This window comes from Spermophilus citellus (assembly GCF_964194105.1).
Source record: "Spermophilus citellus genome assembly, chromosome: 18".
NCBI lineage: Eukaryota > Metazoa > Chordata > Mammalia > Rodentia > Sciuridae > Spermophilus > Spermophilus citellus.
Genome location: NC_138200.1, coordinates 3324712 through 3345609, shown reverse-complemented (window position 1 = coordinate 3345609; position 20898 = coordinate 3324712). Strand labels below are relative to the sequence as shown.

The window sequence follows — 20898 nt, the reverse complement described above, 5'->3', positions numbered from 1 at the left end:
GCTTCCCAGAGCCTTGAGCCTCCTTTAAGGTAAGAAGGTGGGGCCATAGGCAATATGAAAGAGGAGATGAATCGCCTCACAGAAAGGGGCGGGAGGAAAACGGCCCAAGGGGGGCGGGGCTCGGAGGACCCGTGTGCCTCAGGGGCGGAGCCAGGGTAAAGAGCCCCAAGATCTGATCTTGCAGAATAGCAGGGGACCAAGGAGGCCTGCTGAGGGCTGGACGGAGGTGCTGAGGGGGCGTGGCCAAAGTTCTGACTGGGCCGCCCCCAGGTTTCCCGCTCCACTGACGTGGCGTGATGACGAAAGTGACGCAGACAGTCGGCGTGTTAGGAGCTGGAGGAAGCCCTGCGCGGCGCACTACGTCGGGGCTGGCTCCGCCTCGGCCAAGTTGGTGTTTACGAGGACATTAGCTGGTTCTGTCGGAGGACAGTGGGACACTCTGAGAGAAAGCAAGCCGCTGACTGAGCGCTCTCAAGTGGGGTGAGCCCGCCCAGCGGAGCCAACGGCGGGCGCCCAGGGGGCGGGACCTGAGGCTGCAGGGTTCGGCCGTGGGGCGGGAACTCTCCGAAGTGGGGCGCGTGGCGGCTGGGGGTGGAGCCACGGGCTGTGGGATCGACGGGAGCCTCGGAGGCCCGAACGCGGCCCGCCTGCGCCGGGAAGGCGCGGGGCTGTGGAGTGGGTCCGGCCGAGAAGACCCGAACGCCGAACGTCCTGCGTTCGGGAGCGGGTGGGGTTCGATCCCGTGGAGTCTGAGTGGGAGCGGGAGGGCCGCAGAGCCAAACCTGGGTGCCTCGGGAGAGGAGGAGCCGAGGTCCCCGCGCCGGGAGAAGGTGTGGCCTGCTCGGCCCCCTCGCCGCGGGAGGTTGCGACACCTGACGCCCGCTCCGCGAGGGGGCGGCGCCAGAGTCACCCTGCGGAGGGACGTGGCGGCGCGCTCGGCCTGTTTCTTCGTGGCGCGAGGCGCGATGGCAGACGCAGCAGCGTTGGCTGAGCGGGCGCCACCGCGAGCCCAAGGGCCGGGTGGAGCCCGGGTGGCTGCACTGGGGTCCGCTGCTGTCAGCGGCGCTGGGCGTGGCCTGGAGGCGGCCCAGCGGGTCCTGAGCCGGGGCACCCTTCCCGGCCCCGCGGCCGCCCGGTGACCGCGCTCCCGCCCCGCAGGAGGATGCTGGTGGTGGAGGTGGAGAACGGCCGCTCCCTGGTGTGGGGCGCCGAGGCGGTGCAGGCGCTGCGGGAGCGCCTGGGAGTCGGGGGCCGCACGGTGGGCGCCCTGCCGCGCGGGCCGCGCCAGAACTCGCGCCTGGGCCTCCCGCTGCTGCTCATGCCCGAAGAGGCGCGGCTCCTGGCCGAGATCGGCGCCGTGACCCTGGTCAGCGTCCCGCGCCCCGACCCCGCCCGCCACGGCCTCGTAAGTGTTGGGGCCTGGCTGCGGGGTGCCTGGGAGCCCCGTTCTGGGGAGGCGGTTGGGAGAGTGCCGGGCGCGGGAATCCCGGCTGCCTGAGGTGGCCGGAGCTTGGCCTGGGTCCGCGGCTTCCAGCTCCGCTTACCTCGCAGGCTCTGGCATCCTTCAAACGCCAGCAAGAGCAGAGCTTCCAGGAGCAAAGTGCCTTGGCAGCCGAGGCCCGTGAGACCCGGCGTCAGGAGCTGCTGGAGAAGATTTCAGAGGGGCAGGCTGCCAAGAAGCAGAAGCTGGAACAGAATTCGGGGTCCTGCGAGAGCCAGCAGGCCCCCGGGAGCCAGGTTGCTGAAGGGAAGGAGACTGGAGATAGCCAGGCTTCGGGGGAGCAGGAGGAAGCAGGCAGGTTTGGAGTCCAGGGACCAGGGAAGGGGGAGAGGGAGCTTCTGGGAATTTGGGCTGGGTCTCTCTGGGAGTTGGAGCACTTTGCCCTTGGATTCACAAAACTTCTCTACACCTCTCCAGTTTCCTCCTCTCCCCAGCCAGGGCTTTCTGATGGGGTAGACCCCCTGCCCAGATCTGCCCTGCTGGTCCAGCTGGCCACTGCCAGGCCTCGACCTGTTAAGGCCAAGCCTCTGGACTGGCGCGTCCAGTCCAAAGACTGGCCCCATGCTGGCCGTCCTGCTCATGAGTTGCGCTACAGGATCTACAAAGACTTGTGGGAGAGAGGCTTCTTCCTGAGTGCTGCTGGCAAGTTCGGGGGTGACTTCCTCGTCTATCCTGGTGAGCCTGGGTTGGGAGCGCTGATGGCTTGCTTTTCCTCACAATCTCAATGTATTTTGCATCTTTACTTTTTGTCTCTCCTTGTCTTAGCCTCTGAAACCCCCAGGACAGAGAGCACTTGGGAGTTCCCGTAGAAGAGTTTCGTTACAAGGCCCTGGGTTCTAATCCTCAACACACACACAAACACAAAAGAACAATTTAGTGACTTATTAAATACTTCCTATAACCCAGGGAAGTCACTCAGAAATATTTAGAAATATGCACAAAACACCTAAGAATATTCATTCTGAGGGGCTGAGGCTGTAGCTCAATGGCAGAGCCCTTGTCTAGCATATGTGAGACACTGGGTTCAATCCTTAGTATCACATAAAAATAAATGAATAAAATAAAGGCATCTACAACTACAAAAAAATTAAAAAGAATATTCATCACAAGATTATTCATCATATTGAAGAATTGAAAAACAGCCCCCAAAATTAATAGTTACACATAACAGGTGGTTGTCAGAGGGACGTAGCATTAGTTATCAGAGACTGATGTAGGTCCACGTATGCTTATGACCAGCAGTTGTTGTAGAAAGTGTTTGTGGTAAGTTGTGTATTTGTATAAATACATCGGCACATACATACCACTTAAATAACCTTGAAAACTGTGGCTCTATCTGGGTGCATGTCTTAAATAATCAGTATACCACATAGGCAGTGTGTCCTTGTCCCTAAGTGACCTGAGGTTTGAATCCCTTACATGTTTATAGACTTGTTTCTAAACATTTCTGAGGTTAAAAGATGATAAGCCTCCAGAAAAACAGTTTTGGGGTTAACATCTTAAGCATTTTGATGCTCCTTTCTCAGCTGGTTAAGGTATCATGACAGCCCAAAGGGTGCCTGGCTTCTGGCTAGGTTCTTGTTGAAACCAGCTGACCACTGGGCTTTAAATTTTAGAGATGCAAGGCCAGTCCCCTGGGGGGGATAGCCTTCCCTTGTAGATTTGTGGTGTCCGTCATGTGCTCTTCTGTGGAGTGCCCCATTCAAATTCCTATTCTATTTTCTCAGAGTCACCTAATCTAGGGGAACTATAGCCTGAGGTCAAATCTGGCCCACCATTTTTGAAACTAAAGTATTTTTTTAGTATTTTTTAGTTGTGAATGTACCTTTGTTTTGTTTTTATTTGAGCTGCTGAGAATCAAACCCAGCACCTCACGAATGCCAGACAAGTGCTCTACCCTGTAACTCTTAAATTTTCTTGTTAGGATTTTGTGACACTAGGGATTGAACCCAGGGTCTTCCACATGCTAGGCTAGTATTCTGCCACTGAGCTGCATCACCAGCCCCTTTTTAAAAATTATTTTGGGACAGGATCTTGCTAAATTGCCAAGGCTGGTTTTGGACTTGTAGCCTTCCTGCTGCAGCCTCCCAAGTAGCTGGATGACAAAGCCGCTGGCCCACTTGTTGGCTCAAGGGCAACCATGCTGCTGCTGTTGCAATGGCAGAGTTGCATGTGTGAATACAGTTCTTTAAACTAGCTCTTGGGAAAATTGTGTGGATCTCCTATGCCGGTGTATGTGTGTGTTAACTGGAGATAGAACCCAGGGGTGCTGTACCAGAGTTATAACTGCAGCCCTTTTTATTTTATGCCATTTATTTATTGCTCCATCCTACTGTAAAATCCTTTAGCTGATTGGAGTCACTTCTCAGAAATTATTGGTATGGTCTTTTTGAGTTCCTCATGGCTTTGACTGGTCCTGGTTCTCAGGCCACACCATGACATATTCAATCACTGTTTTTTTCTTTTTTTTAAAACATAGGATGCTGCTATACACAGTGTGATAACTTGCTCTTCTCCTTCTTGTCTCCCTCAGAGTCAGTGACCATTTTCCACATTGTCTGTCATTGGACGGGGATGGGGGATGGGAAAGTAACTTGGGATTACAGGCCTGGTTAAAGTTTTTGTTTTTAATTGTGAGATTATCAATATTTGCTTTTAGTGTGCAAATGTAAAGGTATTGGAAGGCAAGAATATACTTTACAATTAAGTATGTATCATCATGTTTGCTTAAGTGGATATCATATTTTTTCGGTACCTCAATTTTAAAAAAATGATTTATTTAGAAACTCACAGAACTACATACTGTTTTTTTACTTTCCTTATACTTGCCAAGTTTCTGTCTAGTGCTTGGATAGCATTTACCCTCAACTTGCTGCATAAAATGAACCTTGGTCACATTAAAAACAAGACATAATTCATTCCAAACCCTTCTGTGCTCTTCAAACCCCATGGCTGCTTCCTGTGTTGGGGTAGAGTGATAGGAGCCAGGTGGTGGAGATAACCAACATGGAATGCTCAGGGTCTTTCAGTCTTAACAGCTGTGTGTTGTTTCATGGATATACCTCAAGTCTGTGGTTTGTTTCCACTAATTAGTAATTTCAGGTAATGACAAACTGATCATCTTGGTAGGTTTATTTCAGTGCCACTGTACTCATAAGAAAAAAATTTTTAGAAGTGAAATAGTTGGGTCCAAGAGTATGTGTTTCAGGTACTTGTAGGGAGTACTGTTCCAATGTGTCCTCACTCTCTGCCATTGGAACTGCTATGTGGCTGTCTCTCTCCTGCAGGTGACCCACTCCGTTTCCATGCCCACTACATTGCCCAGTGCTGGGCCCCTGATGACCCCATCCCACTCCAGGATCTGGTCTCTGCCGGCCGCCTTGGAACCAGCGTCAGAAAGACCCTCCTGCTGTGTTCTCCACACGGAAATGGTGTGGTGGCCTACACCTCCCTGCAGTGGGCCAGCCTGCAGTGAGCACCAGAGACCCAGGGGTGTGCCTCCTGGGCCTCACCCCCCATGGAGGCTCATGCTCTCTCTATGGTTAGTCTCTGATCCCAGGATTTTGAACATTAATCCTTTTTTTGGTTCTTCCTGTTTCAAGCACTTGTTGGCTGTGTCATTTTGTAGTTACCCATGTCTGAACTGTGAGCTTCTTGAGAGTGACTGTGTTGGGTGGATCTGTTTTCTACAGTGCCTAGGCCCCAGCAGATTTCAATAAACTTGTTGAATAAAAGTTTTTTTGTTTTTTTTTTTAAGAGAGAGAATCTTTTTCGTAGATGGACAACACAATAACACAATGCCTTTTTGTTTTTTTTATTATGTGGTGCTGAGAATCGAACCCGGGCGTGCTAAGTGAGCACTCTACCGCTGAGCCACAATCCCAGCCCAAGAGTCAAGTTTTTGATGTGCATTCTTAGAGGTGTGGGCACATTTAGCTGCATGTGCAGATGGGAGAAAGGAGGGAAATGACTTGCCAGGGACTTGTGGCTAGCAGGCTGCTGGGCTGGGTGTTCCCCTGGTCTTTCTATATCCTCAGCCCTCAGCTTCCTGTTGAAGATTTCTACATACATTCCAGATGCATAGAAAAGGAGTGACAGGTTTGTGGTGGCACATGCCTGTAATCATAGTGGCTCTGGAGGCCGAGGCAGGAGGATCAAAAGTTCAAAGCCAGCCTCAGCAACTTAGCAAGGCCATAGCAACTTATCAAGACCCTGTCTCTAAATGGGATGCACTGTTCTTTCTCATGGCCTGAGTAGTATTTGAGATTTGTAACACAAATTTTACAAAAACTAATACATAAAATGTGTGTTTATAGCCAGGTACAGTGTCAAACCTTTAATCCCAGCTGTTTAGGAGACTAGGTGGCAGAATTTCAAGTTCAAGGCCAACCTGAGGTTAGACCCTGTCTCAAAATATAAAGGGCAGGGGGTGTAACTCAGTGGTAAAGTGTATGCTTAGCATGCAAAAGGCCCTAGATTTAATCCCTAGCACCAACAAAAGCCAAAACAAGCTGGGCACAGTGGCACACACCTATAATCCCATTGGCTGGGGAGGCTGAGTCAAGAGGCTCGCAAGTTCAAAGCCAGCCTTAGCAAAAACAAGACACTAAGCAATTCAGTGAGACCTGGTCTCTAAATAAAATACAAAATAAGGCTGGGGATGTGAGGATGTGGCTCAGTGGTTGAGTGCCTCTGAGTTCAATCTCTGGTACCACCCCCCAAAGAAAATCCAAAACAAATGTACACATGCAGTATTCAAATAGGGGAAAATTGGAAATGGCTCATATGTCCCTGATAGGTGGAATGGCTATATAAATTATAGTACATGAAGCTGGTGAGGTGGTGCACACCTGTAATCCTAGAGGAGGCTGAGGTAGGAGGATTACAAATTAAGGCCAGCCTCAGCAAGTTAGCAAGACCCTGTCTCAAAAAAAATAAATGACAGACTCTCCCAAGCCAAGAACCATGGGCTGGGGTGTGGCTCAGCACTAGCCTAGCCTGTTTGACCCCCAGCACTGCAAAAGAGAAAAGCAAGTTTTAGGGGCAGACTGAACATTTGTTTTGCAATGTGGTCAGCCCAGAAGTATGTAGGCATGGAGGTTTAGGCTGAGAAGACTGGACTGGAGTCACCTGGGGAGCAGGGAACATGAAGATGATGGGTACAGTTCTTCAGTCACACCTTCAGTATTGACTGTGTTGACCTGTGCTGCACAGAAACAGGAAAGGTGGCACCTGCCGGTAATCCCAGTGACTTGGGAAGCTAAGGCAATAGGACTGAAAGTTCACAGCCAGCCTCAGCACCTCAGCAAGGCACTAAACAATTTGTGAGACTGTCTCTAAATTAAATACAAAAAAAGGACTTGGGATGTGGCACAGTGGTTAAGTGCCCCTGAGTTCAATCCCCAGTACCCCTTCCCCCCCAAAAAAAAAGTTTGTCTAGGATTATTCCAGAATAGGGCTAGAAGGAAATAACCCTAGGGGCTACTTGAGGGAAAGCTGTGACAATAAAGAAACAATGCGGAAGTTCCTCTGGATGATAAATGGCACCAAGGTGGAGTAGCATGTATAGCAATAGGATTCAGAACATTTTCCCTGTTCTGGAAATCCACCCTAGGAATGACCTGTATGGTTTAACTTTTCTCCTGTTCCTTCTCTCTGACTCTGAGCTCTGAGGAGGGGCAGCTGTATTTGGTGCTGCATGCCATTATGTAGAATGAATCCTTGGACTGCTCAAAAACAATCTGTTGCATAAATGAAGGAAGCCCATGTTGAAGGTGGGCACCTTCCCCAGAAGCCGCCAAAAACATTATAAATAATTCCAGGGATGGCAGAGTTTCTAGTAAGGTCTTTTTCCCCTTGTCTACAACAAGCAAGGCCAAAATGGAATAATACAGGTGCAAAGGTGAGCTGTGTGTGTCCCTGAGCAAGTCATGGAACTGCAGGCAGCCTTCTGCCTGTACTTATCAGATTTTTTTTAGCCAAGTTAAAAGAGCAGGCAGGATGGGAGTGGCTGAGGAGACTGAGGCACAAGGATCATGAATATGGCTAAGAAAACAAACAAACAAAAAAGCCCGCCTGCTATTTATTCATCTATTTATTTAGCAGTACTGGGTCTCAAACCCAGGGTTACTCTACCATTGTGCTGCATTCCCAGCCCTTTTATTTTGAAACAGTTTTGGTAAAGTTTCCTAGGCTGACCTTGAACTTGGGATCCTCCTGCCTCACTGAGCCTCAGAAGTAGATGGAATCACAGGTGTGCACCTCCAGCAATCAGCCTTTTGGCAATGCTTCTGGTCAAAATTATTCTGAACTTAACAATTTCATTACTCATGGAATCACCATCTGGCTTGGAAGAGTCCATGAAGCTCCAGTTGTCTGGGGTCCTTTTTGCACAGGGAGAAAACTGAGGTCCACAGAGGGTAGGGACAACTTATCCAGCTGTGTTCAGAGACAAGAGTGGCACCAGGACGCAAATCCTAAGCTAGTTTGCCTGTCTTGTTAAAAACTGAGAAAGATGTTTAGGAATACAGAGGGAAAGAACACCAAGTTTCTAAAGGAGAAATATCCCCATTAAAATATAAGACAAACAACTTGTGTTGTTAGACAAAGGAGCCTCAGAGACAGAAAAGAGGTGCACTAAATAGCCCATAAATTACTTTGTGACTTTCCAGTTCCTTATGTTTTCTGGAATATAGCAAAACAGGAACAAGACCTCAACAGAAAGAGACCATTAACCTTGTGACGCTAGGGGCTAACATTCGAAACCACCATGACCCTTCAGAGAACAGGTGAAATCTACATACGGGACCAGACCCTGCAACGGGAAAATAATACCTTACTCAATATTTCCCAGCCAGAGGTTAAGTCCCGCTCCTCTGGATCATACATATTTCACCGTTTTTTTTGGGGGGGGAGGTACTGGAGACTGAACTCAGGGGCGCTTAACCACTGTGCCACATGCCCATTCTTTTTTATTTTGAGATAAAAAATAGCCTCGCTAAGTTCTGAGGCTGGCCTTGAACTTGCCGTCCTTCTGCCTCAGTCTCCCAAGCCCCTGACGGCCCAGCACCACCTAATGAACCTCAATAAAAACCCGACCTTAAGCGTTGGTGGGAGAACTCGCGCACACCTTCCAGCATGAACTTTCCCATAAAGCTCTCCCTTCTTGCTCTGCGACCGGACACGTCCTTAGATTCCCAGTGCAGACCTCCTCGGACCCTGTACCGTGACAGAACTACCGCCCAACGCGGAAGAGCGCTCTTCTCTACCTCCAGCCTTCCTCAGACCTCCGCGTTCCGGTCCCCGGCGCGCGCAAACTCCGTCCTCGCATCCCAGCAAGCCGCTCTAGCCCAGCCTCTCGTCTCTACCGCTTTGCAGTCAGCCAACGCTTCTTCTGATTGGCTCGGACGTGCGCCTTGCGCAATGACGTAACGACAGGCAGGGTTCTTATAAAGGCGCGACGCAGACCGCGCAGTCCTCTCTCTGTTTCCGGGCACTGGGTGTAGGTAAGTTCTGCTCACGTGCGTTCTAGTTCGGACTTGGGTTATATGAACCGCAGGCCTCCCGAGCTTTAGTGACCACACAGAAGTTAGGGACGGGAATGTTTTGGGGGGCGACAGGTTAGAAAAGCTTTTGGGGCGCGCCTCGCGAGATCGCTCCAGAGTGCCACGAGCTCTCGGCGGACGTGCGGACTGCGCAGGCCCCGCACGGAGTACTCACACGGAGTGTTACCCTCCCGCGCAGGCGCAGACAGGCAAGCGAGCCAACATGCCGGTGGCCCGGAGCTGGGTATGTCGCAAAACGTATGTGACCCCGCGGAGGCCCTTTGAGAAATCCCGCCTCGACCAAGAACTGAAGCTGATCGGTGAGTGGCAGGGTTTCGGCTTCCGAGGTCAGGGAGGGTAGCACGTGGGGAGGCCGCCCACGTGCGGCCCGTGGGCGTCTCCTGCAGGAAGATGGGTGGTTCCGGGCGCTGTCAACCCAGGTGTTGTACTAGTCGGTCGTCCTGAGACTATCAACCCGCCCTTCCACTCTACTGCAGGCGAGTATGGTCTCCGGAACAAACGTGAGGTCTGGAGGGTCAAATTTACTCTGGCCAAAATTCGCAAGGCTGCCCGGGAGCTGCTGACGCTGGACGAAAAAGACCCCCGACGTCTGTTTGAAGGTGTGTGCGAGGTCGTCCCAAAGGGGTGGGGTGCAGGACTGCCGAGATCTAGACTAATCTGCTTAGAGGTGTGACATTGAACAAGGGGAGTCAGTTTTTTATTTAGCGGTTTTTCTTTTTCCTTGGTGCGGGGGTTTCAAATCAGCCCTGAATGGTAAGTTTGCTTCACCACGCCCCGAGGGTTTTCCTGCCTTTCCTCACTTTGTGGTGGGTTTTGAGTATGTGTATGGTGCTGAGGATGGAGCCCAGGGCCTTGTACACTTCAGGCAAAGTGCTCTATAAATGAGCTACACTCCCTTTAATTTAGCTATTTAATGGAGATGTGTATGAGAAAAGTATCCGGATCTTACCCTTGCCTTATAGTATGAGTGTGTGACGTTTTCAATATATGTCTAGAGCTGGTGATGGCAGTCCTGCTTGCACATCAGACGACCTGTGTATTACACAGCAAAGCATTCTGCTCTTTATTGTGTCCTGTTTGCTGGTGGTGGGAAGGCCTTGCCTGAAATTTCTGGAATGTCTGATAGCAGGAAAGTGGCTTGGAGGTTTACTTTGCTTCCTTTTTGCAGTAAGCTGGTTAAGACTATTTAAAGTGACATTTAGTAAAGGCCTGAAGGGAGGGTGATGTGGATATCTTCAGGAAAAGCAGTTCAGGCGATGACATAGAGTTTGCCACCTTTTATTTTTGGCAGTACTACAGATTGAACCCAGGTTGCTCCATCACTGACCTGTATCCCCAGCCCTTTTTTATTTTCAGATTTGTGTTGCTGAGGCTGGCCTTGAACTGTTCATGCTGCTGAGTAGCTCACTGTGCTTGGCTTTCACACCATCTTGACACCCTAAGCCTGAGCTTAGATAATGATGTAGGGGAAAACAAAATGGGATGGGAATCAGGAGGCCTGGCTCCTTGGGCAACTGGCTTTAGTTTTCATATAGGGTTACTAATCAGATTTTCCTCCCTGTGTGTGATGGAGTTATACAGGAATAGAGGGGAGCTTGAGGAGGACAAAATTAGCATGCATGTCACTTATGAAGGCTTGTGGGTGTTGAAGTCTTCATTCTTTTGCTAGATAATAGATCTCTTTGAAAGGCTCATGAAAGCTCTGGAATCCCCTCTGTCATGGGCACTGATGACCAGAGGCAGTTTCTCCCATAGTTGTCTGGGGTCCTTTTTGCACAGGGAGAAAACTGAGGTCCACAGAGGGTAGGGACAACTTATATCCAGCTGTGTTCAGAGACAAGAGTGGCACCAGGACACAAATCCTAAGCTAGTTTACTTAGGGGGAGCAGGCCACAGCTAGTTCTTGTTTTATGGGTCACTTTTTGAACACAACTAAACACAAGGTCTATGATTTGGTGCTTCTCATGTGGAAAGGGAGCTGCAGCTTCATGAGGGCTGCCTGGTTTTTCAGGGTAGAAGTGAAAGTTGGAGAGGGTGGTGGCTCCCTAGGGGGTAGCACTTTCTAGTAAATAAAGGTGTTGAGCCAGGAACTGCAGGCATCCTGTCCTCAGCTTCCTTTATCCAGCCTGCCCTGAGCCAGATTCAAAGGTGTGTGATTTAAGAGTGAAATGAATTATTCTTTTCAGTCCTGAGGATAGGTGCTGGTACCAGCCCCTTAAGAATAGGCCAGAAGCGTGATCGCCTCACAGCAGAGCTTTCTGGCCCTACAGAGCAGCTCTTCCTCTGCATTGTTAGGGCCATAGTAGCTTCGTAGTACCAGCACTTTCTAGACAAGAACATAGGTACATGTGGCCACCTGCTCTCCTTGTTAAAACAGGTGACTAGGGTGGTTTTCAGTATTACCTCATGTTGGTTAAGTACAATTAAGTCTTGTGTCAAGTTAGCATTTGTCTTAACGTAGCACTGCCACAACATGGAGCTTCAAGAGGTGGACCCAGGATTTGATCCCTAGAAGTCTGAGGTCAGAACTCTTGAGTGAAAACTTACTCTGTCCCTCCAGGCAATGCCCTGCTGCGACGACTTGTCCGCATTGGGGTGCTGGACGAGGGCAAGATGAAGCTGGATTACATATTGGGCCTGAAGATTGAGGATTTCTTGGAGAGGCGCCTGCAGACCCAGGTCTTTAAGCTGGGCCTGGCGAAGTCCATCCACCACGCACGTGTGCTCATTCGCCAGCGCCACATCAGGTATGGCGACTGCTGAACCCCTGAATCTCCCTATTTCCTTTGATGGTTGCCCTCTCTAAGCCTGCTGTCCCTGTCTCCTGTGCAGCCATTGGAGCTGACAAAGGTGTGAGGGTATGGATTCACACCCTGCAAACATCTCGTGGGGGATCTGGGGACAACCTTGTTCCCTGTAGCCCCTGTCAGCGCAAGGGTCACTGCGGCTTAAGCCGTACACCTTGCGAAGGCCTCTGTCAGGCATGCGGGCAGCTGGACAGGTAACAGCTCTTGGTGCCCCTGGATGGTGAGGATTGGGTGCAACTGGGTGGGCTCAGTTCCGCTGGGCTCACTGGAGCCTGTTCCAGAGGTTTGGTGCAGATACCAGGACCGCAGGAGTCCAGCTGGCAGGATGGCAGCTGATGCAGAGACAGAGCAAAGTGGGATTGAGTTGAGGGCTAGGTGTAGTTCTCTTCCCTACCCTGTACCTGGGATTGAACCCAGGGCACTTATTTACTTTTAGTTCTAGTTGGACACAATACCTTTATTTAACTTATTTATTTTTATGTGGTGCTGAGGATCGAACCCAGGGTCTCGCACATGTGAGGCGAGCGCTCTACCACTGAGCCCCAGCCCCCCCTCTGGGGTCTTGTGTGGGTTTCTTGATTTCTCTCCTCTTCTGTTAAGTGAAGGATAAACTCACCCAAAGCATTGGTGTGGTGTCCCGATGGCCTAAAGCTGACCCAGTACAGGGGTCCAAGGCTGAGAAGTACCCCCAGCACACCATGGGTCAGCACAGCTCGCCGGCTGCAAGGCACAATCCCAGAGCAGAGTGGTGTTTTGGTTGGGGGACTGGTTCCGCCCAGGCCCCTTGACCACCTTTCTCCTTTCAGGGTCCGCAAGCAGGTGGTGAACATCCCGTCCTTCATTGTCCGCCTGGACTCCCAGAAGCACATCGACTTCTCCCTGCGGTCTCCATATGGGGGTGGCCGCCCAGGCCGCGTGAAGAGGAAGAATGCCAAGAAGGGCCAGGGTGGGGCCGGGGCTGGTGATGATGAGGAGGAGGATTAGGCCCTCCCCCTGGGCTGGAGGATTGTTTTCCAGGCAGGTAATAAAGCAGGTTCAACACTTTGGAGTTGGTGTTTTATAAGTATATCCTTGCACCGCCCCCTTCTGCACATCCTTCTGTGGTGGGCATAGCTCAGCTGGGTCCCAGGCCAGGCTTCCTGGAGCTGGGGCGTGCAAGTGTTGCTAGGCTAGAAGATACCAAGTCCAGGCTAAGCACCTCCCAGGTGGTGGGTCTTGACCTCAGGGTGGGCTACAGGGTAGTGAACAGAATGTGCATAGTCACTTTTATAGTTGGGGGGAGACCAAGTTGCTGAGTAAAGCCAGGCATGTGCAAATGGGGACAGGAAAGAGTCATTTGCAGGCAGAGTAGCAAGTGCAGGTCAGGCTTGTCCCACTCAGCCTGGCCAAGAGCTGAACCCTAGAGAGCCTTCATCTGATCATGGAAAGATTGCCACATGGTGGTTGGTGATTGGGAGGGTCCCCATTTGTCTCAACCTGTGGGTTTAAGTGGGAAGTAGCTGGTGACCTTTGGACAGGGCCATCTGAGGAACTGCCTATGGAGTTTCCTACACTCATAGTCAGGCGACAGGCTTCCCTTTTCCTGACTTGCTGAGAAGCCTGCAGCCACTTTGCATGCTGCAGTCTGGTCCCTGGGTCAGTCCACTGAGTCCTGCACAGAGTCCAACAGCACTGCAGCTTCTTGGGCTAGGTGGTTTTCCACTTGAGTGGTCTTGTTGATGGCAGCTGAGATGTAGAGGGTAACCAGGTCACTCAGGTATTCTAGCGCAGCTAAAGCTTCCTGGAAGCAGTTTATGCCTCTCACAGGCTCTTGTCCATTTGGTCCTCATCCTGTCCACGATCCATGAGGCCGGCATGGCTCCCATGCCCCAGGGTCCTGGCAGTCTGGAGTGTGAGGTCTGTCCTTTGTCAGTGGCCTGGAGTGGGGACAGTGGGAGGGAAGGTGTGCTTGGGGTGGGGCAGCCCAGGGCTTGGGCAGGAAGACTGGTCCTCCAGCTTCTGCTCTTGGGAGGAGGGCTTGGGGTCTTGTGATGAAGGGAGGAGGGACACAGGCAGCTGGCCTGCAGGTGGTTGGACACCTGGTGCTTGCAGAGGTCAGGACTGGGAGTAGGAAATGGAGTGGACCTGTCCACTTAAGAGGAGCAACAGCCACAGGTGCCCCAGCCAGGGATCAGGCTCCCTTGCCAGGGCAGATAGGAGCCTGGGGTGGGTAGGAGCCACCATCACCCCTTGTTGGGCCCGAGGCTGGTTTCCCACAACTATGGGACAGTGAAGTAGAACAAGCCAGAGACCAGTGCCGAGCTGACTGGGATGCCCTTGGGCCTCTGCAGGTCCAGGGTGTGGGGCTCAGGTCCCAGTGTCCCCTGCGTGGCTCCTCTGTGCAGGTCAGGCTCTTCAGCCACACCTTCATCCCTGCCAGCCTGGTGCGGTGCTCAGCTCCTCAGGGACCAGAGACACCAGCAGTGGGACCCTGAGGGAGTGCTGTGTCAACTCCAGTGTGCTCTGGACGCTGCTGGGAACTGGCGCTGGGGGAGGGGCCTGCTGGGTTTGATGTTTGAGCAGGGAGGATGGGGATGCCCCATGAGGACCACAGGAGACTCACCTGACTGTCCAGCTGTGTGTCTTTCTCAGCAGCATCTGGGGTGGGGGTGGGCGCACAGAGCGGGACGTTCATCTTTTCAGGATACCCTGAGATCTCACTCCACAGAGGCCCAGGGTGGTTCTGACTTGGCCAAGGCCACACGGTATCAGATTCGTGTTCTCTAAGCCTAAAATATTCCAACCAACACCCACCTCCCTAGTGCCTGCCAGCCCCATTCTCCCACCTGCAGCACAACCCTCTTCTTCCTTACATAGGTCTCCTCCTGGACCTCAGCAGCCACCTGCAGTGAGTCCTACAGAGGAAACATTATAACCTTGTAGAATTCAAGACAAGGCAGTTGTAAAAATATGAGCCAGGCTCTGGCACAGGCCTGTCATCCCAGCTACTTGGGAGGCTGAGGCAGGAGGATTGCCAGTTCAAGGCCAGACTCAGCAACTCAGGGAAACCCTGTCTCAAAGTAAAAAGGATGTAGCTCAGTGATAGAGCACCCCTGGGTTCAATCCCTAGTACCACACAAAAAGCTAACTAAAATAGTGAAATATGCCACAACTGCACATGTTCTCATAGATCTGAAAAGGCCAAAGTCACTTTAAACAGTTCCCTATGCACTCACATTGCTTCTTTCTACATTTCCTCACTAGGATATTATGCAAAAGTGTTTCCAAGCTCACCTGTTCCCAGCGGGCAGGTTTCTCTGGGGCTGCTACGCTGGGCCCACGGGGAGCCCGCTCCCACTCACCTGCCTTCCTCTGTTGGCTCTGCCAACAGCGTTGAAGAAGGAGGAGGAGCAGCAGGAGGAAGGCCACTGAGACCCCGACCAGAACCTGCAGGTGCCTTCACTTCAGATCTTCCCAGTCCTGGACACGGGGACATTGTGAACCAGGAGTCACGCTCCTTACCTGAGCACCTACTGTGTGCCAGCCCTGCTGGTCTTTCCACCCGTCACCTCCAGCCCTGTCACTCAGGCATCATGGCACTGCCACCCACCCCCCAGGCACAGATGAGGAAACTGAGGCTCAGAGGGGGGTCCCCTGCCAGTCACCCAGCAGGAAGCAGCAGAGCGGGGCCTGAACTGGGGGGTCTGACTCCCAGTCTCCTTCTCTCCACCAGAGCTCAGCCCTGAGCTGGAGGGAAGGAGCCTGACCCCCCGATGGCCCTGAGCCCTCCCCTGCTCAGTGTCACTGTCACTGCACACAGGGGACAGGGCCCTGCAGATTCAGGTCCTGGAGGCTTCCCTGGAGGCCCCTCTCCCAGCAGGGCACAGCCAAGGTCAGCCTGAGAGGCACCTGAAGGTCAGGGCCAGGCCTCTCCTCTGCCCTGGGAGAAACTGAGGCCCAGAGGGGAGGGGCTGGTCCCCGTCAGCATCTCCAGAGGGGGCTGCTCCCCCTCAGCTCAGCCCTGCCCTGGACCCACCTCCCACCAGAGCCCCTCACTCACCACTCTGGGGTCCTGGGTCCGTGGGGGTGGGGGGCTGGTCCTCAGGGCCTCCTGGGGTGGGTGGGAGGTGAGGGCTGGGCTGCCTGCCCCCCACTTCAGCTGGCTGATCCTCCCCAGGCTGGGCCCAGAGTCACCTCTGCCTGGACCTCCCCCTCATGCCTCCCAGCCCTCAGCCCCAGGGCCTGAGGTCCCCACCCGCTCCTGTGCCACAGAGGGAGGTCTTGGCCCTCCTGGGTGGAAGCCTCTGCTGCTTCCTTCCTGCTTTGTCCCCCTGGTGAGGGGCTCCTGGGCCTGTGAGACTGGTGGGAAATGGGGAGGGCCTTTCTCCTTCTGTCTGCCCTGAGTCTTGCCAGCCACCCTCTCCCCACCAAGTCCCTGGTGGGCTTCAGGGGTGAGGCTCTAAGGGGAGGATTGGAAGGGAGGCCCTGGAGGGAGCTGCCCCATCTTCTCACGGGGATATCCTGGGGACAGCCTGGAACTGGCCATGAGGACACAGAAATAATGGAGACCCTCACCTGACACCCTGAGCTCTAGGGGTTCCCTGGGCTGTGACAGCAGGTAGGGGGTGGTGCTGTGTGAGCCATAGCACCTGTAGGTGCCCCCGTGGACCAAGGTCACAGCATTCAGTGTGAAGCTGGCCAGAGATGACACAGGCCCATCCTGGGCGTGGCAGTGCTGGGGAGGAGCAGCTGACCCCTCCTCGCACAGGTGGAAGGTGTCAAGCCAGACCTCAGAAAGACACTGCAGGGTCCCATTCTCCCCCTGTTCCCTGAGCTGCACAGGAGGGACACCTTCCCTCCCAGTGCCACCAGGGGGCCTGGGTCAGCTGAGAGGGAGGGGAGAACATGAAAGTGGGCCCCGGAGCCCACGCTGGGAAGGGGCTGCTGTGGAGGGGCGGCTCCTCCTTCTTACCTGTCACCACCAGCTGCAGGGGCTCACTCTGCTTGGACCAGCTGCCTGAGATGAGGTGGGCACAGCGGTCCAGTCCTGTGGAGCCCAGGGCGAAGCCGGGCTTGTCTGGAGTCCCGGGGGGCCCAGGGGTTGTGGTTTGAAGAGGCCCCAGCTTTGAACAGACGGTAGGTGTCCGCCTGCCGAGACCCCTGACACCAGATGGTCACAGGGTTCCCTGCGGCCACCATGGGGCCAGGGGCAGCCCAGGTGAGGGGTTTAGGGGTGGGTTCCTGAGAAGGAATCAGACCTGGGGTTCAGGGATGTCTCCCTGTCTGCCTGGTCAACCCAAGGCCCCTTCCAGACTGGTCAGCACCCCAGGCCCATGGACTCCGCTTTCCTAAACCAATCGGAGGTTCACTTAGGCTGAACCAGGAGGTCTGAGACCTACCTTTGTCTTGTGTGGGAAGCCATTCTGACACGTGATTGGGTGACTCCCGTTAAGGGCCTGAGGCGCTCTGGCTCTGTCGGAGCTTTCCCGGCCCTCTCCTGATGAGAGAGCCCATCCGTGTGGGGGTGTGCCTGACCACTGACCCCGGGGACCCAATCACTGACACTGACCTTGGAGTGCAGCCCCCCCTCAGCCTTCATTGGATGGAATTCTCCCCTGAATCTTTTGTTCCCCAATAAAAGGCTACTCCCCGGCGTGTTCGCTCTCTCTCTCTCCTGCTAGCCCTGAGTAATCCTTGCTGCCCTGCTGGGCGGCTAGAGGTGGGAACCAGAGAGGTGAGCCGTCTCGGACCTAGCAATAGAAATGAGGTAACTGAGTCTGTGTGTTTATTTTGATCTCTTCTAACTAACTTTATGCCTAGACCCTCATTAATGAAACCATTGCACAGGTCGCGTGGTTGAGTCTTGGCCCACAGGCCAGGACACAGCCCCGGAAGAGCGCACCCTGTGAGACTGTCCCCATGTGAACCCAGGTGGCCTCAGGACCTCCCAGGGCACAGTGCCCCCCCTGCTCAAGAGTGGCCGCACACCCTCCCTCTGCCTGCTCTGGTTCTCTGAGCTTGGGGCTCAGAGCTGGGCTGAGTGCCTTGCCTCCCCGAGGGCGCAGCCGTCCCCAGACCTGAGTCCCAAGGCTCTCAGGGACCAGCACCCAGGAGGGGTCCTCTCTGTCCCCAGAGCTCATCCAGGCAGAGGAGGGCGGTGAGGACGGGGGTCTTGGTGCTGCCTCCCACGGTCCTTGGGGCAGAGCCCTCGCCTGAGGTCCCTTGGCAGAGGGCACCTCTCAGCTCTGTGTTGCCACTGGAGTTTCCTCCCCAGCCGCTGACCTGGAGGAAGCTGTCCTGCCCTGGGGCCTCAGCCCTGGAGGACGCTGTCCTGCCCTGGAGGACAGGGCTGAGGAGGCAGAGGCTCTGGGGCCTTCAGGCCAGATGTGAGCCCAGTGGGCCCCTGTGCTCTGCTGCCTGGCCTGACTCAGCCATCTTGCCCCAGCCCAGGGAGTCTGCCCAGGGTCAGAGAGGGCTCGGGGCGCCGTCCAGTCACACTCCAAGTCTAGACACGGTGTGCCTGAGGCCAGGCACCTCCCTCTCCTGAGCTTCTGTGGGTGCAGACTATCTTCCTGTGCTGGGCATCCAGGCCAATCGAGTGGTCACCACCCGCAGGCAGGCCCCGGAGCTGGAGCCTGAGGGAGGCCAACCTAGTACGTGACCAGCGTTTGTCTCCCCTTCTGATTGGTGTGGCATTGTCGGTCACCTTGTGGTCTGGTTGCCTAGGTAACCAGAGATGGTAGCCCCGATCTTAATGTGTCTTCATGCGAAGACATGCCTTCCTGCAGCCCCAGGGGACCAGCTACGCTCACCTGTTCCTTTGTGATATTACCCCTTTGCCCTGTTGGGGATAGAATGTTCCATGGGAATGCCATTTGTCCCCTTCTCTTACTCTGCCCTTGGGTGTGGCCTTCCTAGATGGCAGTCAACCTGACAGCAGACATCACAAAGCTAGACTCAGCCCCTTGAAACCTGACCCCTGGACTCATTTGAATGGCTTCTCCTCAATAAAGGGGTCAACATGCGCTTTCTCTCTTCTCTCTCTCGCTCTTTCTCTCTCTCTCTCTCTCTCTCTCTCTCTCTCTCTCTCTGCGGATCCTTAAGGTCAGAGGAGCCGTCACAGGACCCCAAAGAAAAAGGCATCTCTGTCTCTTGTGTGGTTATTTTGTGCAGCCCAGTTCCCCTGGGGTGACCCTGGGTGTTACACGGCAGGAGCTGCCAGTGAGGCAGGTGGTCTTCCTGGACGCGAGAGCCAAGGTGGACAATGTCGTGAGTGTGCTGTGTATTAACAAGGAAGACCCACGTCTGTGTCTCCACTGTGTCCCTTTTTATTGAGCAACAGTGAATTGGCAGGCGACACCTCCTTCAGCAGTGGCACTTCATGAACACTTGGGGTCCCCTGGTGTCACAGCCGGGCATTCACAGGTGCTTTGATTTTAGTCTTAATTTCTGTTATCTGAACCCCAAGTCACACACTGAAGGGAGACAGACGAGGCTGGACCCGAGGAACAGCGGGAAGCAGCTTACTGGCTGCAGCCAGGCTCAAGAGCATGGCTTTTTGCCTCCATCGAATCACACCTTGGAACCCTGAGTTCAGAAAATTCTAGAACTTTATACCCAGTGTGTAAGGGGAGGAGCTCAGAGGCTCACCATCTGTAGAAATTCACAAGCTCATTTTCTGAGCACCCAATTAGGCCAAGGACACCCTCTGTCTGGGGAGGCGAGTCCCTCTCCCCTTTCTTCCCACCGGCTGGCTCCCAGGACCTGACTCTCGTCCTCTGAGGTGCAGTGCAGAGGCCTCTGGGTCGACCCAGACCCAGGCTGGAGGCCGTGGGTCCCTCATCCCACTCTGTCTCTGCACACACTCCCTCCACCTGAAACCTGTCCTAGGAGTTCTTGCGGACAGTCTAGGAACAGGTCTGCTAGACAGAATTTATGAAGGTCTCTGGGTCTTCTGGGTGGGGGGTCCCTGGCCTGCTTCAGTCTTCACGCCACGACGTATACATAGGTCACAGACAGAGGAAGAAAGGGTCAGAGCGGCTGCAGGCTGCACGGCAGAGATGGTGCACAGTCAGGGCCACTGGTCACTGGTGGAGGTCAGAGAAGGGTTTTAAGGAGCCAGACCAGTGGGATGTCTGAGCAGAGGATCTGGACTGACCGCAGTTCGCGTGTGAGCTTGGAGGGCCGTGTGTGGGCATCCCAGCAGAAGAAACCACACTGTGCGGAAGCCCGTGGGGACGGGAAATGAGAGAGGTTCCTCTCTGTGGAGAGTTTCCTGGCAAGGCTCATGACGAGTGGCCAGATGATGGGGACAAGGTTCAGTGGTGGGTGTGGGGGGTGTCCCCCTTTTGGGGCCTCGAGTGAGGGGTCCTGTCTGGTGAGGTTGAAAAATTCCCGGGTCTGGTGTTCCTGATATGGTTCGCCTGTCCGTGTGTCCAGGTGCTGCTTGACCTGGGTGTCCCTGATAAGGTGGCACGTACAGGTGACTGGCCAGCGTGTGCCTTCGGGGTGCCAGGCAGATGGTGGCTGTTTACTTGTACAGCGAGGAGTGGAGTCATCCGACCTGGCACCTGTCCTCAGGGCAAACTAGTGCTTTACACATGGAGGGACTCGGGTGGTCATTCAGAGCAGGGCAGGCCTGCTGCCCACCAGAAGGCAGACACCACAACCACCTGGACATTCGATAAGCCGCGACAGTTTTGGCAAGCGGCAGGCGAGGAGGCCAGTAGAGCAGTGGGACGCCAGCGTGAGCCGCTCTGTGAACCGCGTGCACTGGGGGCCCCGCATGAGGGTCTCGGGTCCAGTGTACCTTGAAGGGTGTGGCCCTTAGGACGAAGGGCTCAGGCAGAGTCTCAGCAGGAACAGGAGGAACAAGGCTCTGTTTCTGGGAGGCACCACCACGCCCAGGAGTGTGGGGGGCTCCATGTGGGGACCACAGCGATAGCCAACATGGCCCACCTGGACCGGGCTCTGGTCAGCACTCTGCGTGGCTGGTCTCTGTGGGCCTGCCACCGACGGCACGGACAGGTTGACCACGCAGAGGAAG

The 20898-nt window shown here is 54.1% G+C and overlaps 2 protein-coding genes across 4 annotated transcripts; both read left to right on the top strand.

Moving 5' to 3' along the window:
- Nucleotides 1-299: 299 nt before the first annotated feature.
- On the top strand, nucleotides 300-5089 carry TSEN34 (tRNA splicing endonuclease subunit 34). 3 transcript variants are annotated; one of them, XM_081274756.1, is made up of 5 exons: nucleotides 300-480; nucleotides 1159-1405; nucleotides 1552-1795; nucleotides 1919-2176; nucleotides 4789-5089. In XM_081274756.1, the coding sequence occupies exons 2-5, from the start codon at nucleotides 1163-1165 to the stop codon at nucleotides 4974-4976; spliced, it is 933 nt and encodes a 310-aa protein (XP_081130882.1). In that variant the 5' UTR covers nucleotides 300-480; nucleotides 1159-1162; the 3' UTR covers nucleotides 4977-5089. The 3 variants fall into 3 exon arrangements, with proteins under 3 accessions (XP_081130882.1, XP_081130883.1, XP_081130884.1); XM_081274757.1 differs by lacking the exon at nucleotides 300-480 and adding an exon at nucleotides 564-727; XM_081274758.1 differs by lacking the exon at nucleotides 300-480 and adding an exon at nucleotides 807-830.
- A 4116-nt stretch (nucleotides 5090-9205) lies between these two features.
- On the top strand, nucleotides 9206-12917 carry RPS9 (ribosomal protein S9). Its single transcript, XM_081274655.1, has 4 exons — nucleotides 9206-9365; nucleotides 9543-9665; nucleotides 11627-11813; nucleotides 12680-12917. The coding sequence occupies exons 1-4, from the start codon at nucleotides 9269-9271 to the stop codon at nucleotides 12855-12857; spliced, it is 585 nt and encodes a 194-aa protein (XP_081130781.1). The 5' UTR covers nucleotides 9206-9268; the 3' UTR covers nucleotides 12858-12917.
- Nucleotides 12918-20898: the final 7981 nt, after the last annotated feature.

Bases quoted from the DNA above. Each gene is read 5' to 3' on its own strand.
- TSEN34 (XM_081274756.1), top strand. From the start codon at position 1,163: ATGCTGGTGGTGGAGGTGGAGAACGGCCGCTCCCTGGTGTGGGGCGCC. The intron at 1,406-1,551 runs GTAAGTGTTGGG...CTTACCTCGCAG, and splicing joins ACCCCGCCCGCCACGGCCTC to GCTCTGGCATCCTTCAAACG. The intron at 2,177-4,788 runs GTGAGCCTGGGT...TCTCTCCTGCAG, and splicing joins TGACTTCCTCGTCTATCCTG to GTGACCCACTCCGTTTCCAT.
- RPS9 (XM_081274655.1), top strand. From the start codon at position 9,269: ATGCCGGTGGCCCGGAGCTGGGTATGTCGCAAAACGTATGTGACCCCG. The intron at 9,366-9,542 runs GTGAGTGGCAGG...ACTCTACTGCAG, and splicing joins CCAAGAACTGAAGCTGATCG to GCGAGTATGGTCTCCGGAAC. The intron at 9,666-11,626 runs GTGTGTGCGAGG...CTGTCCCTCCAG, and splicing joins CCCCCGACGTCTGTTTGAAG to GCAATGCCCTGCTGCGACGA.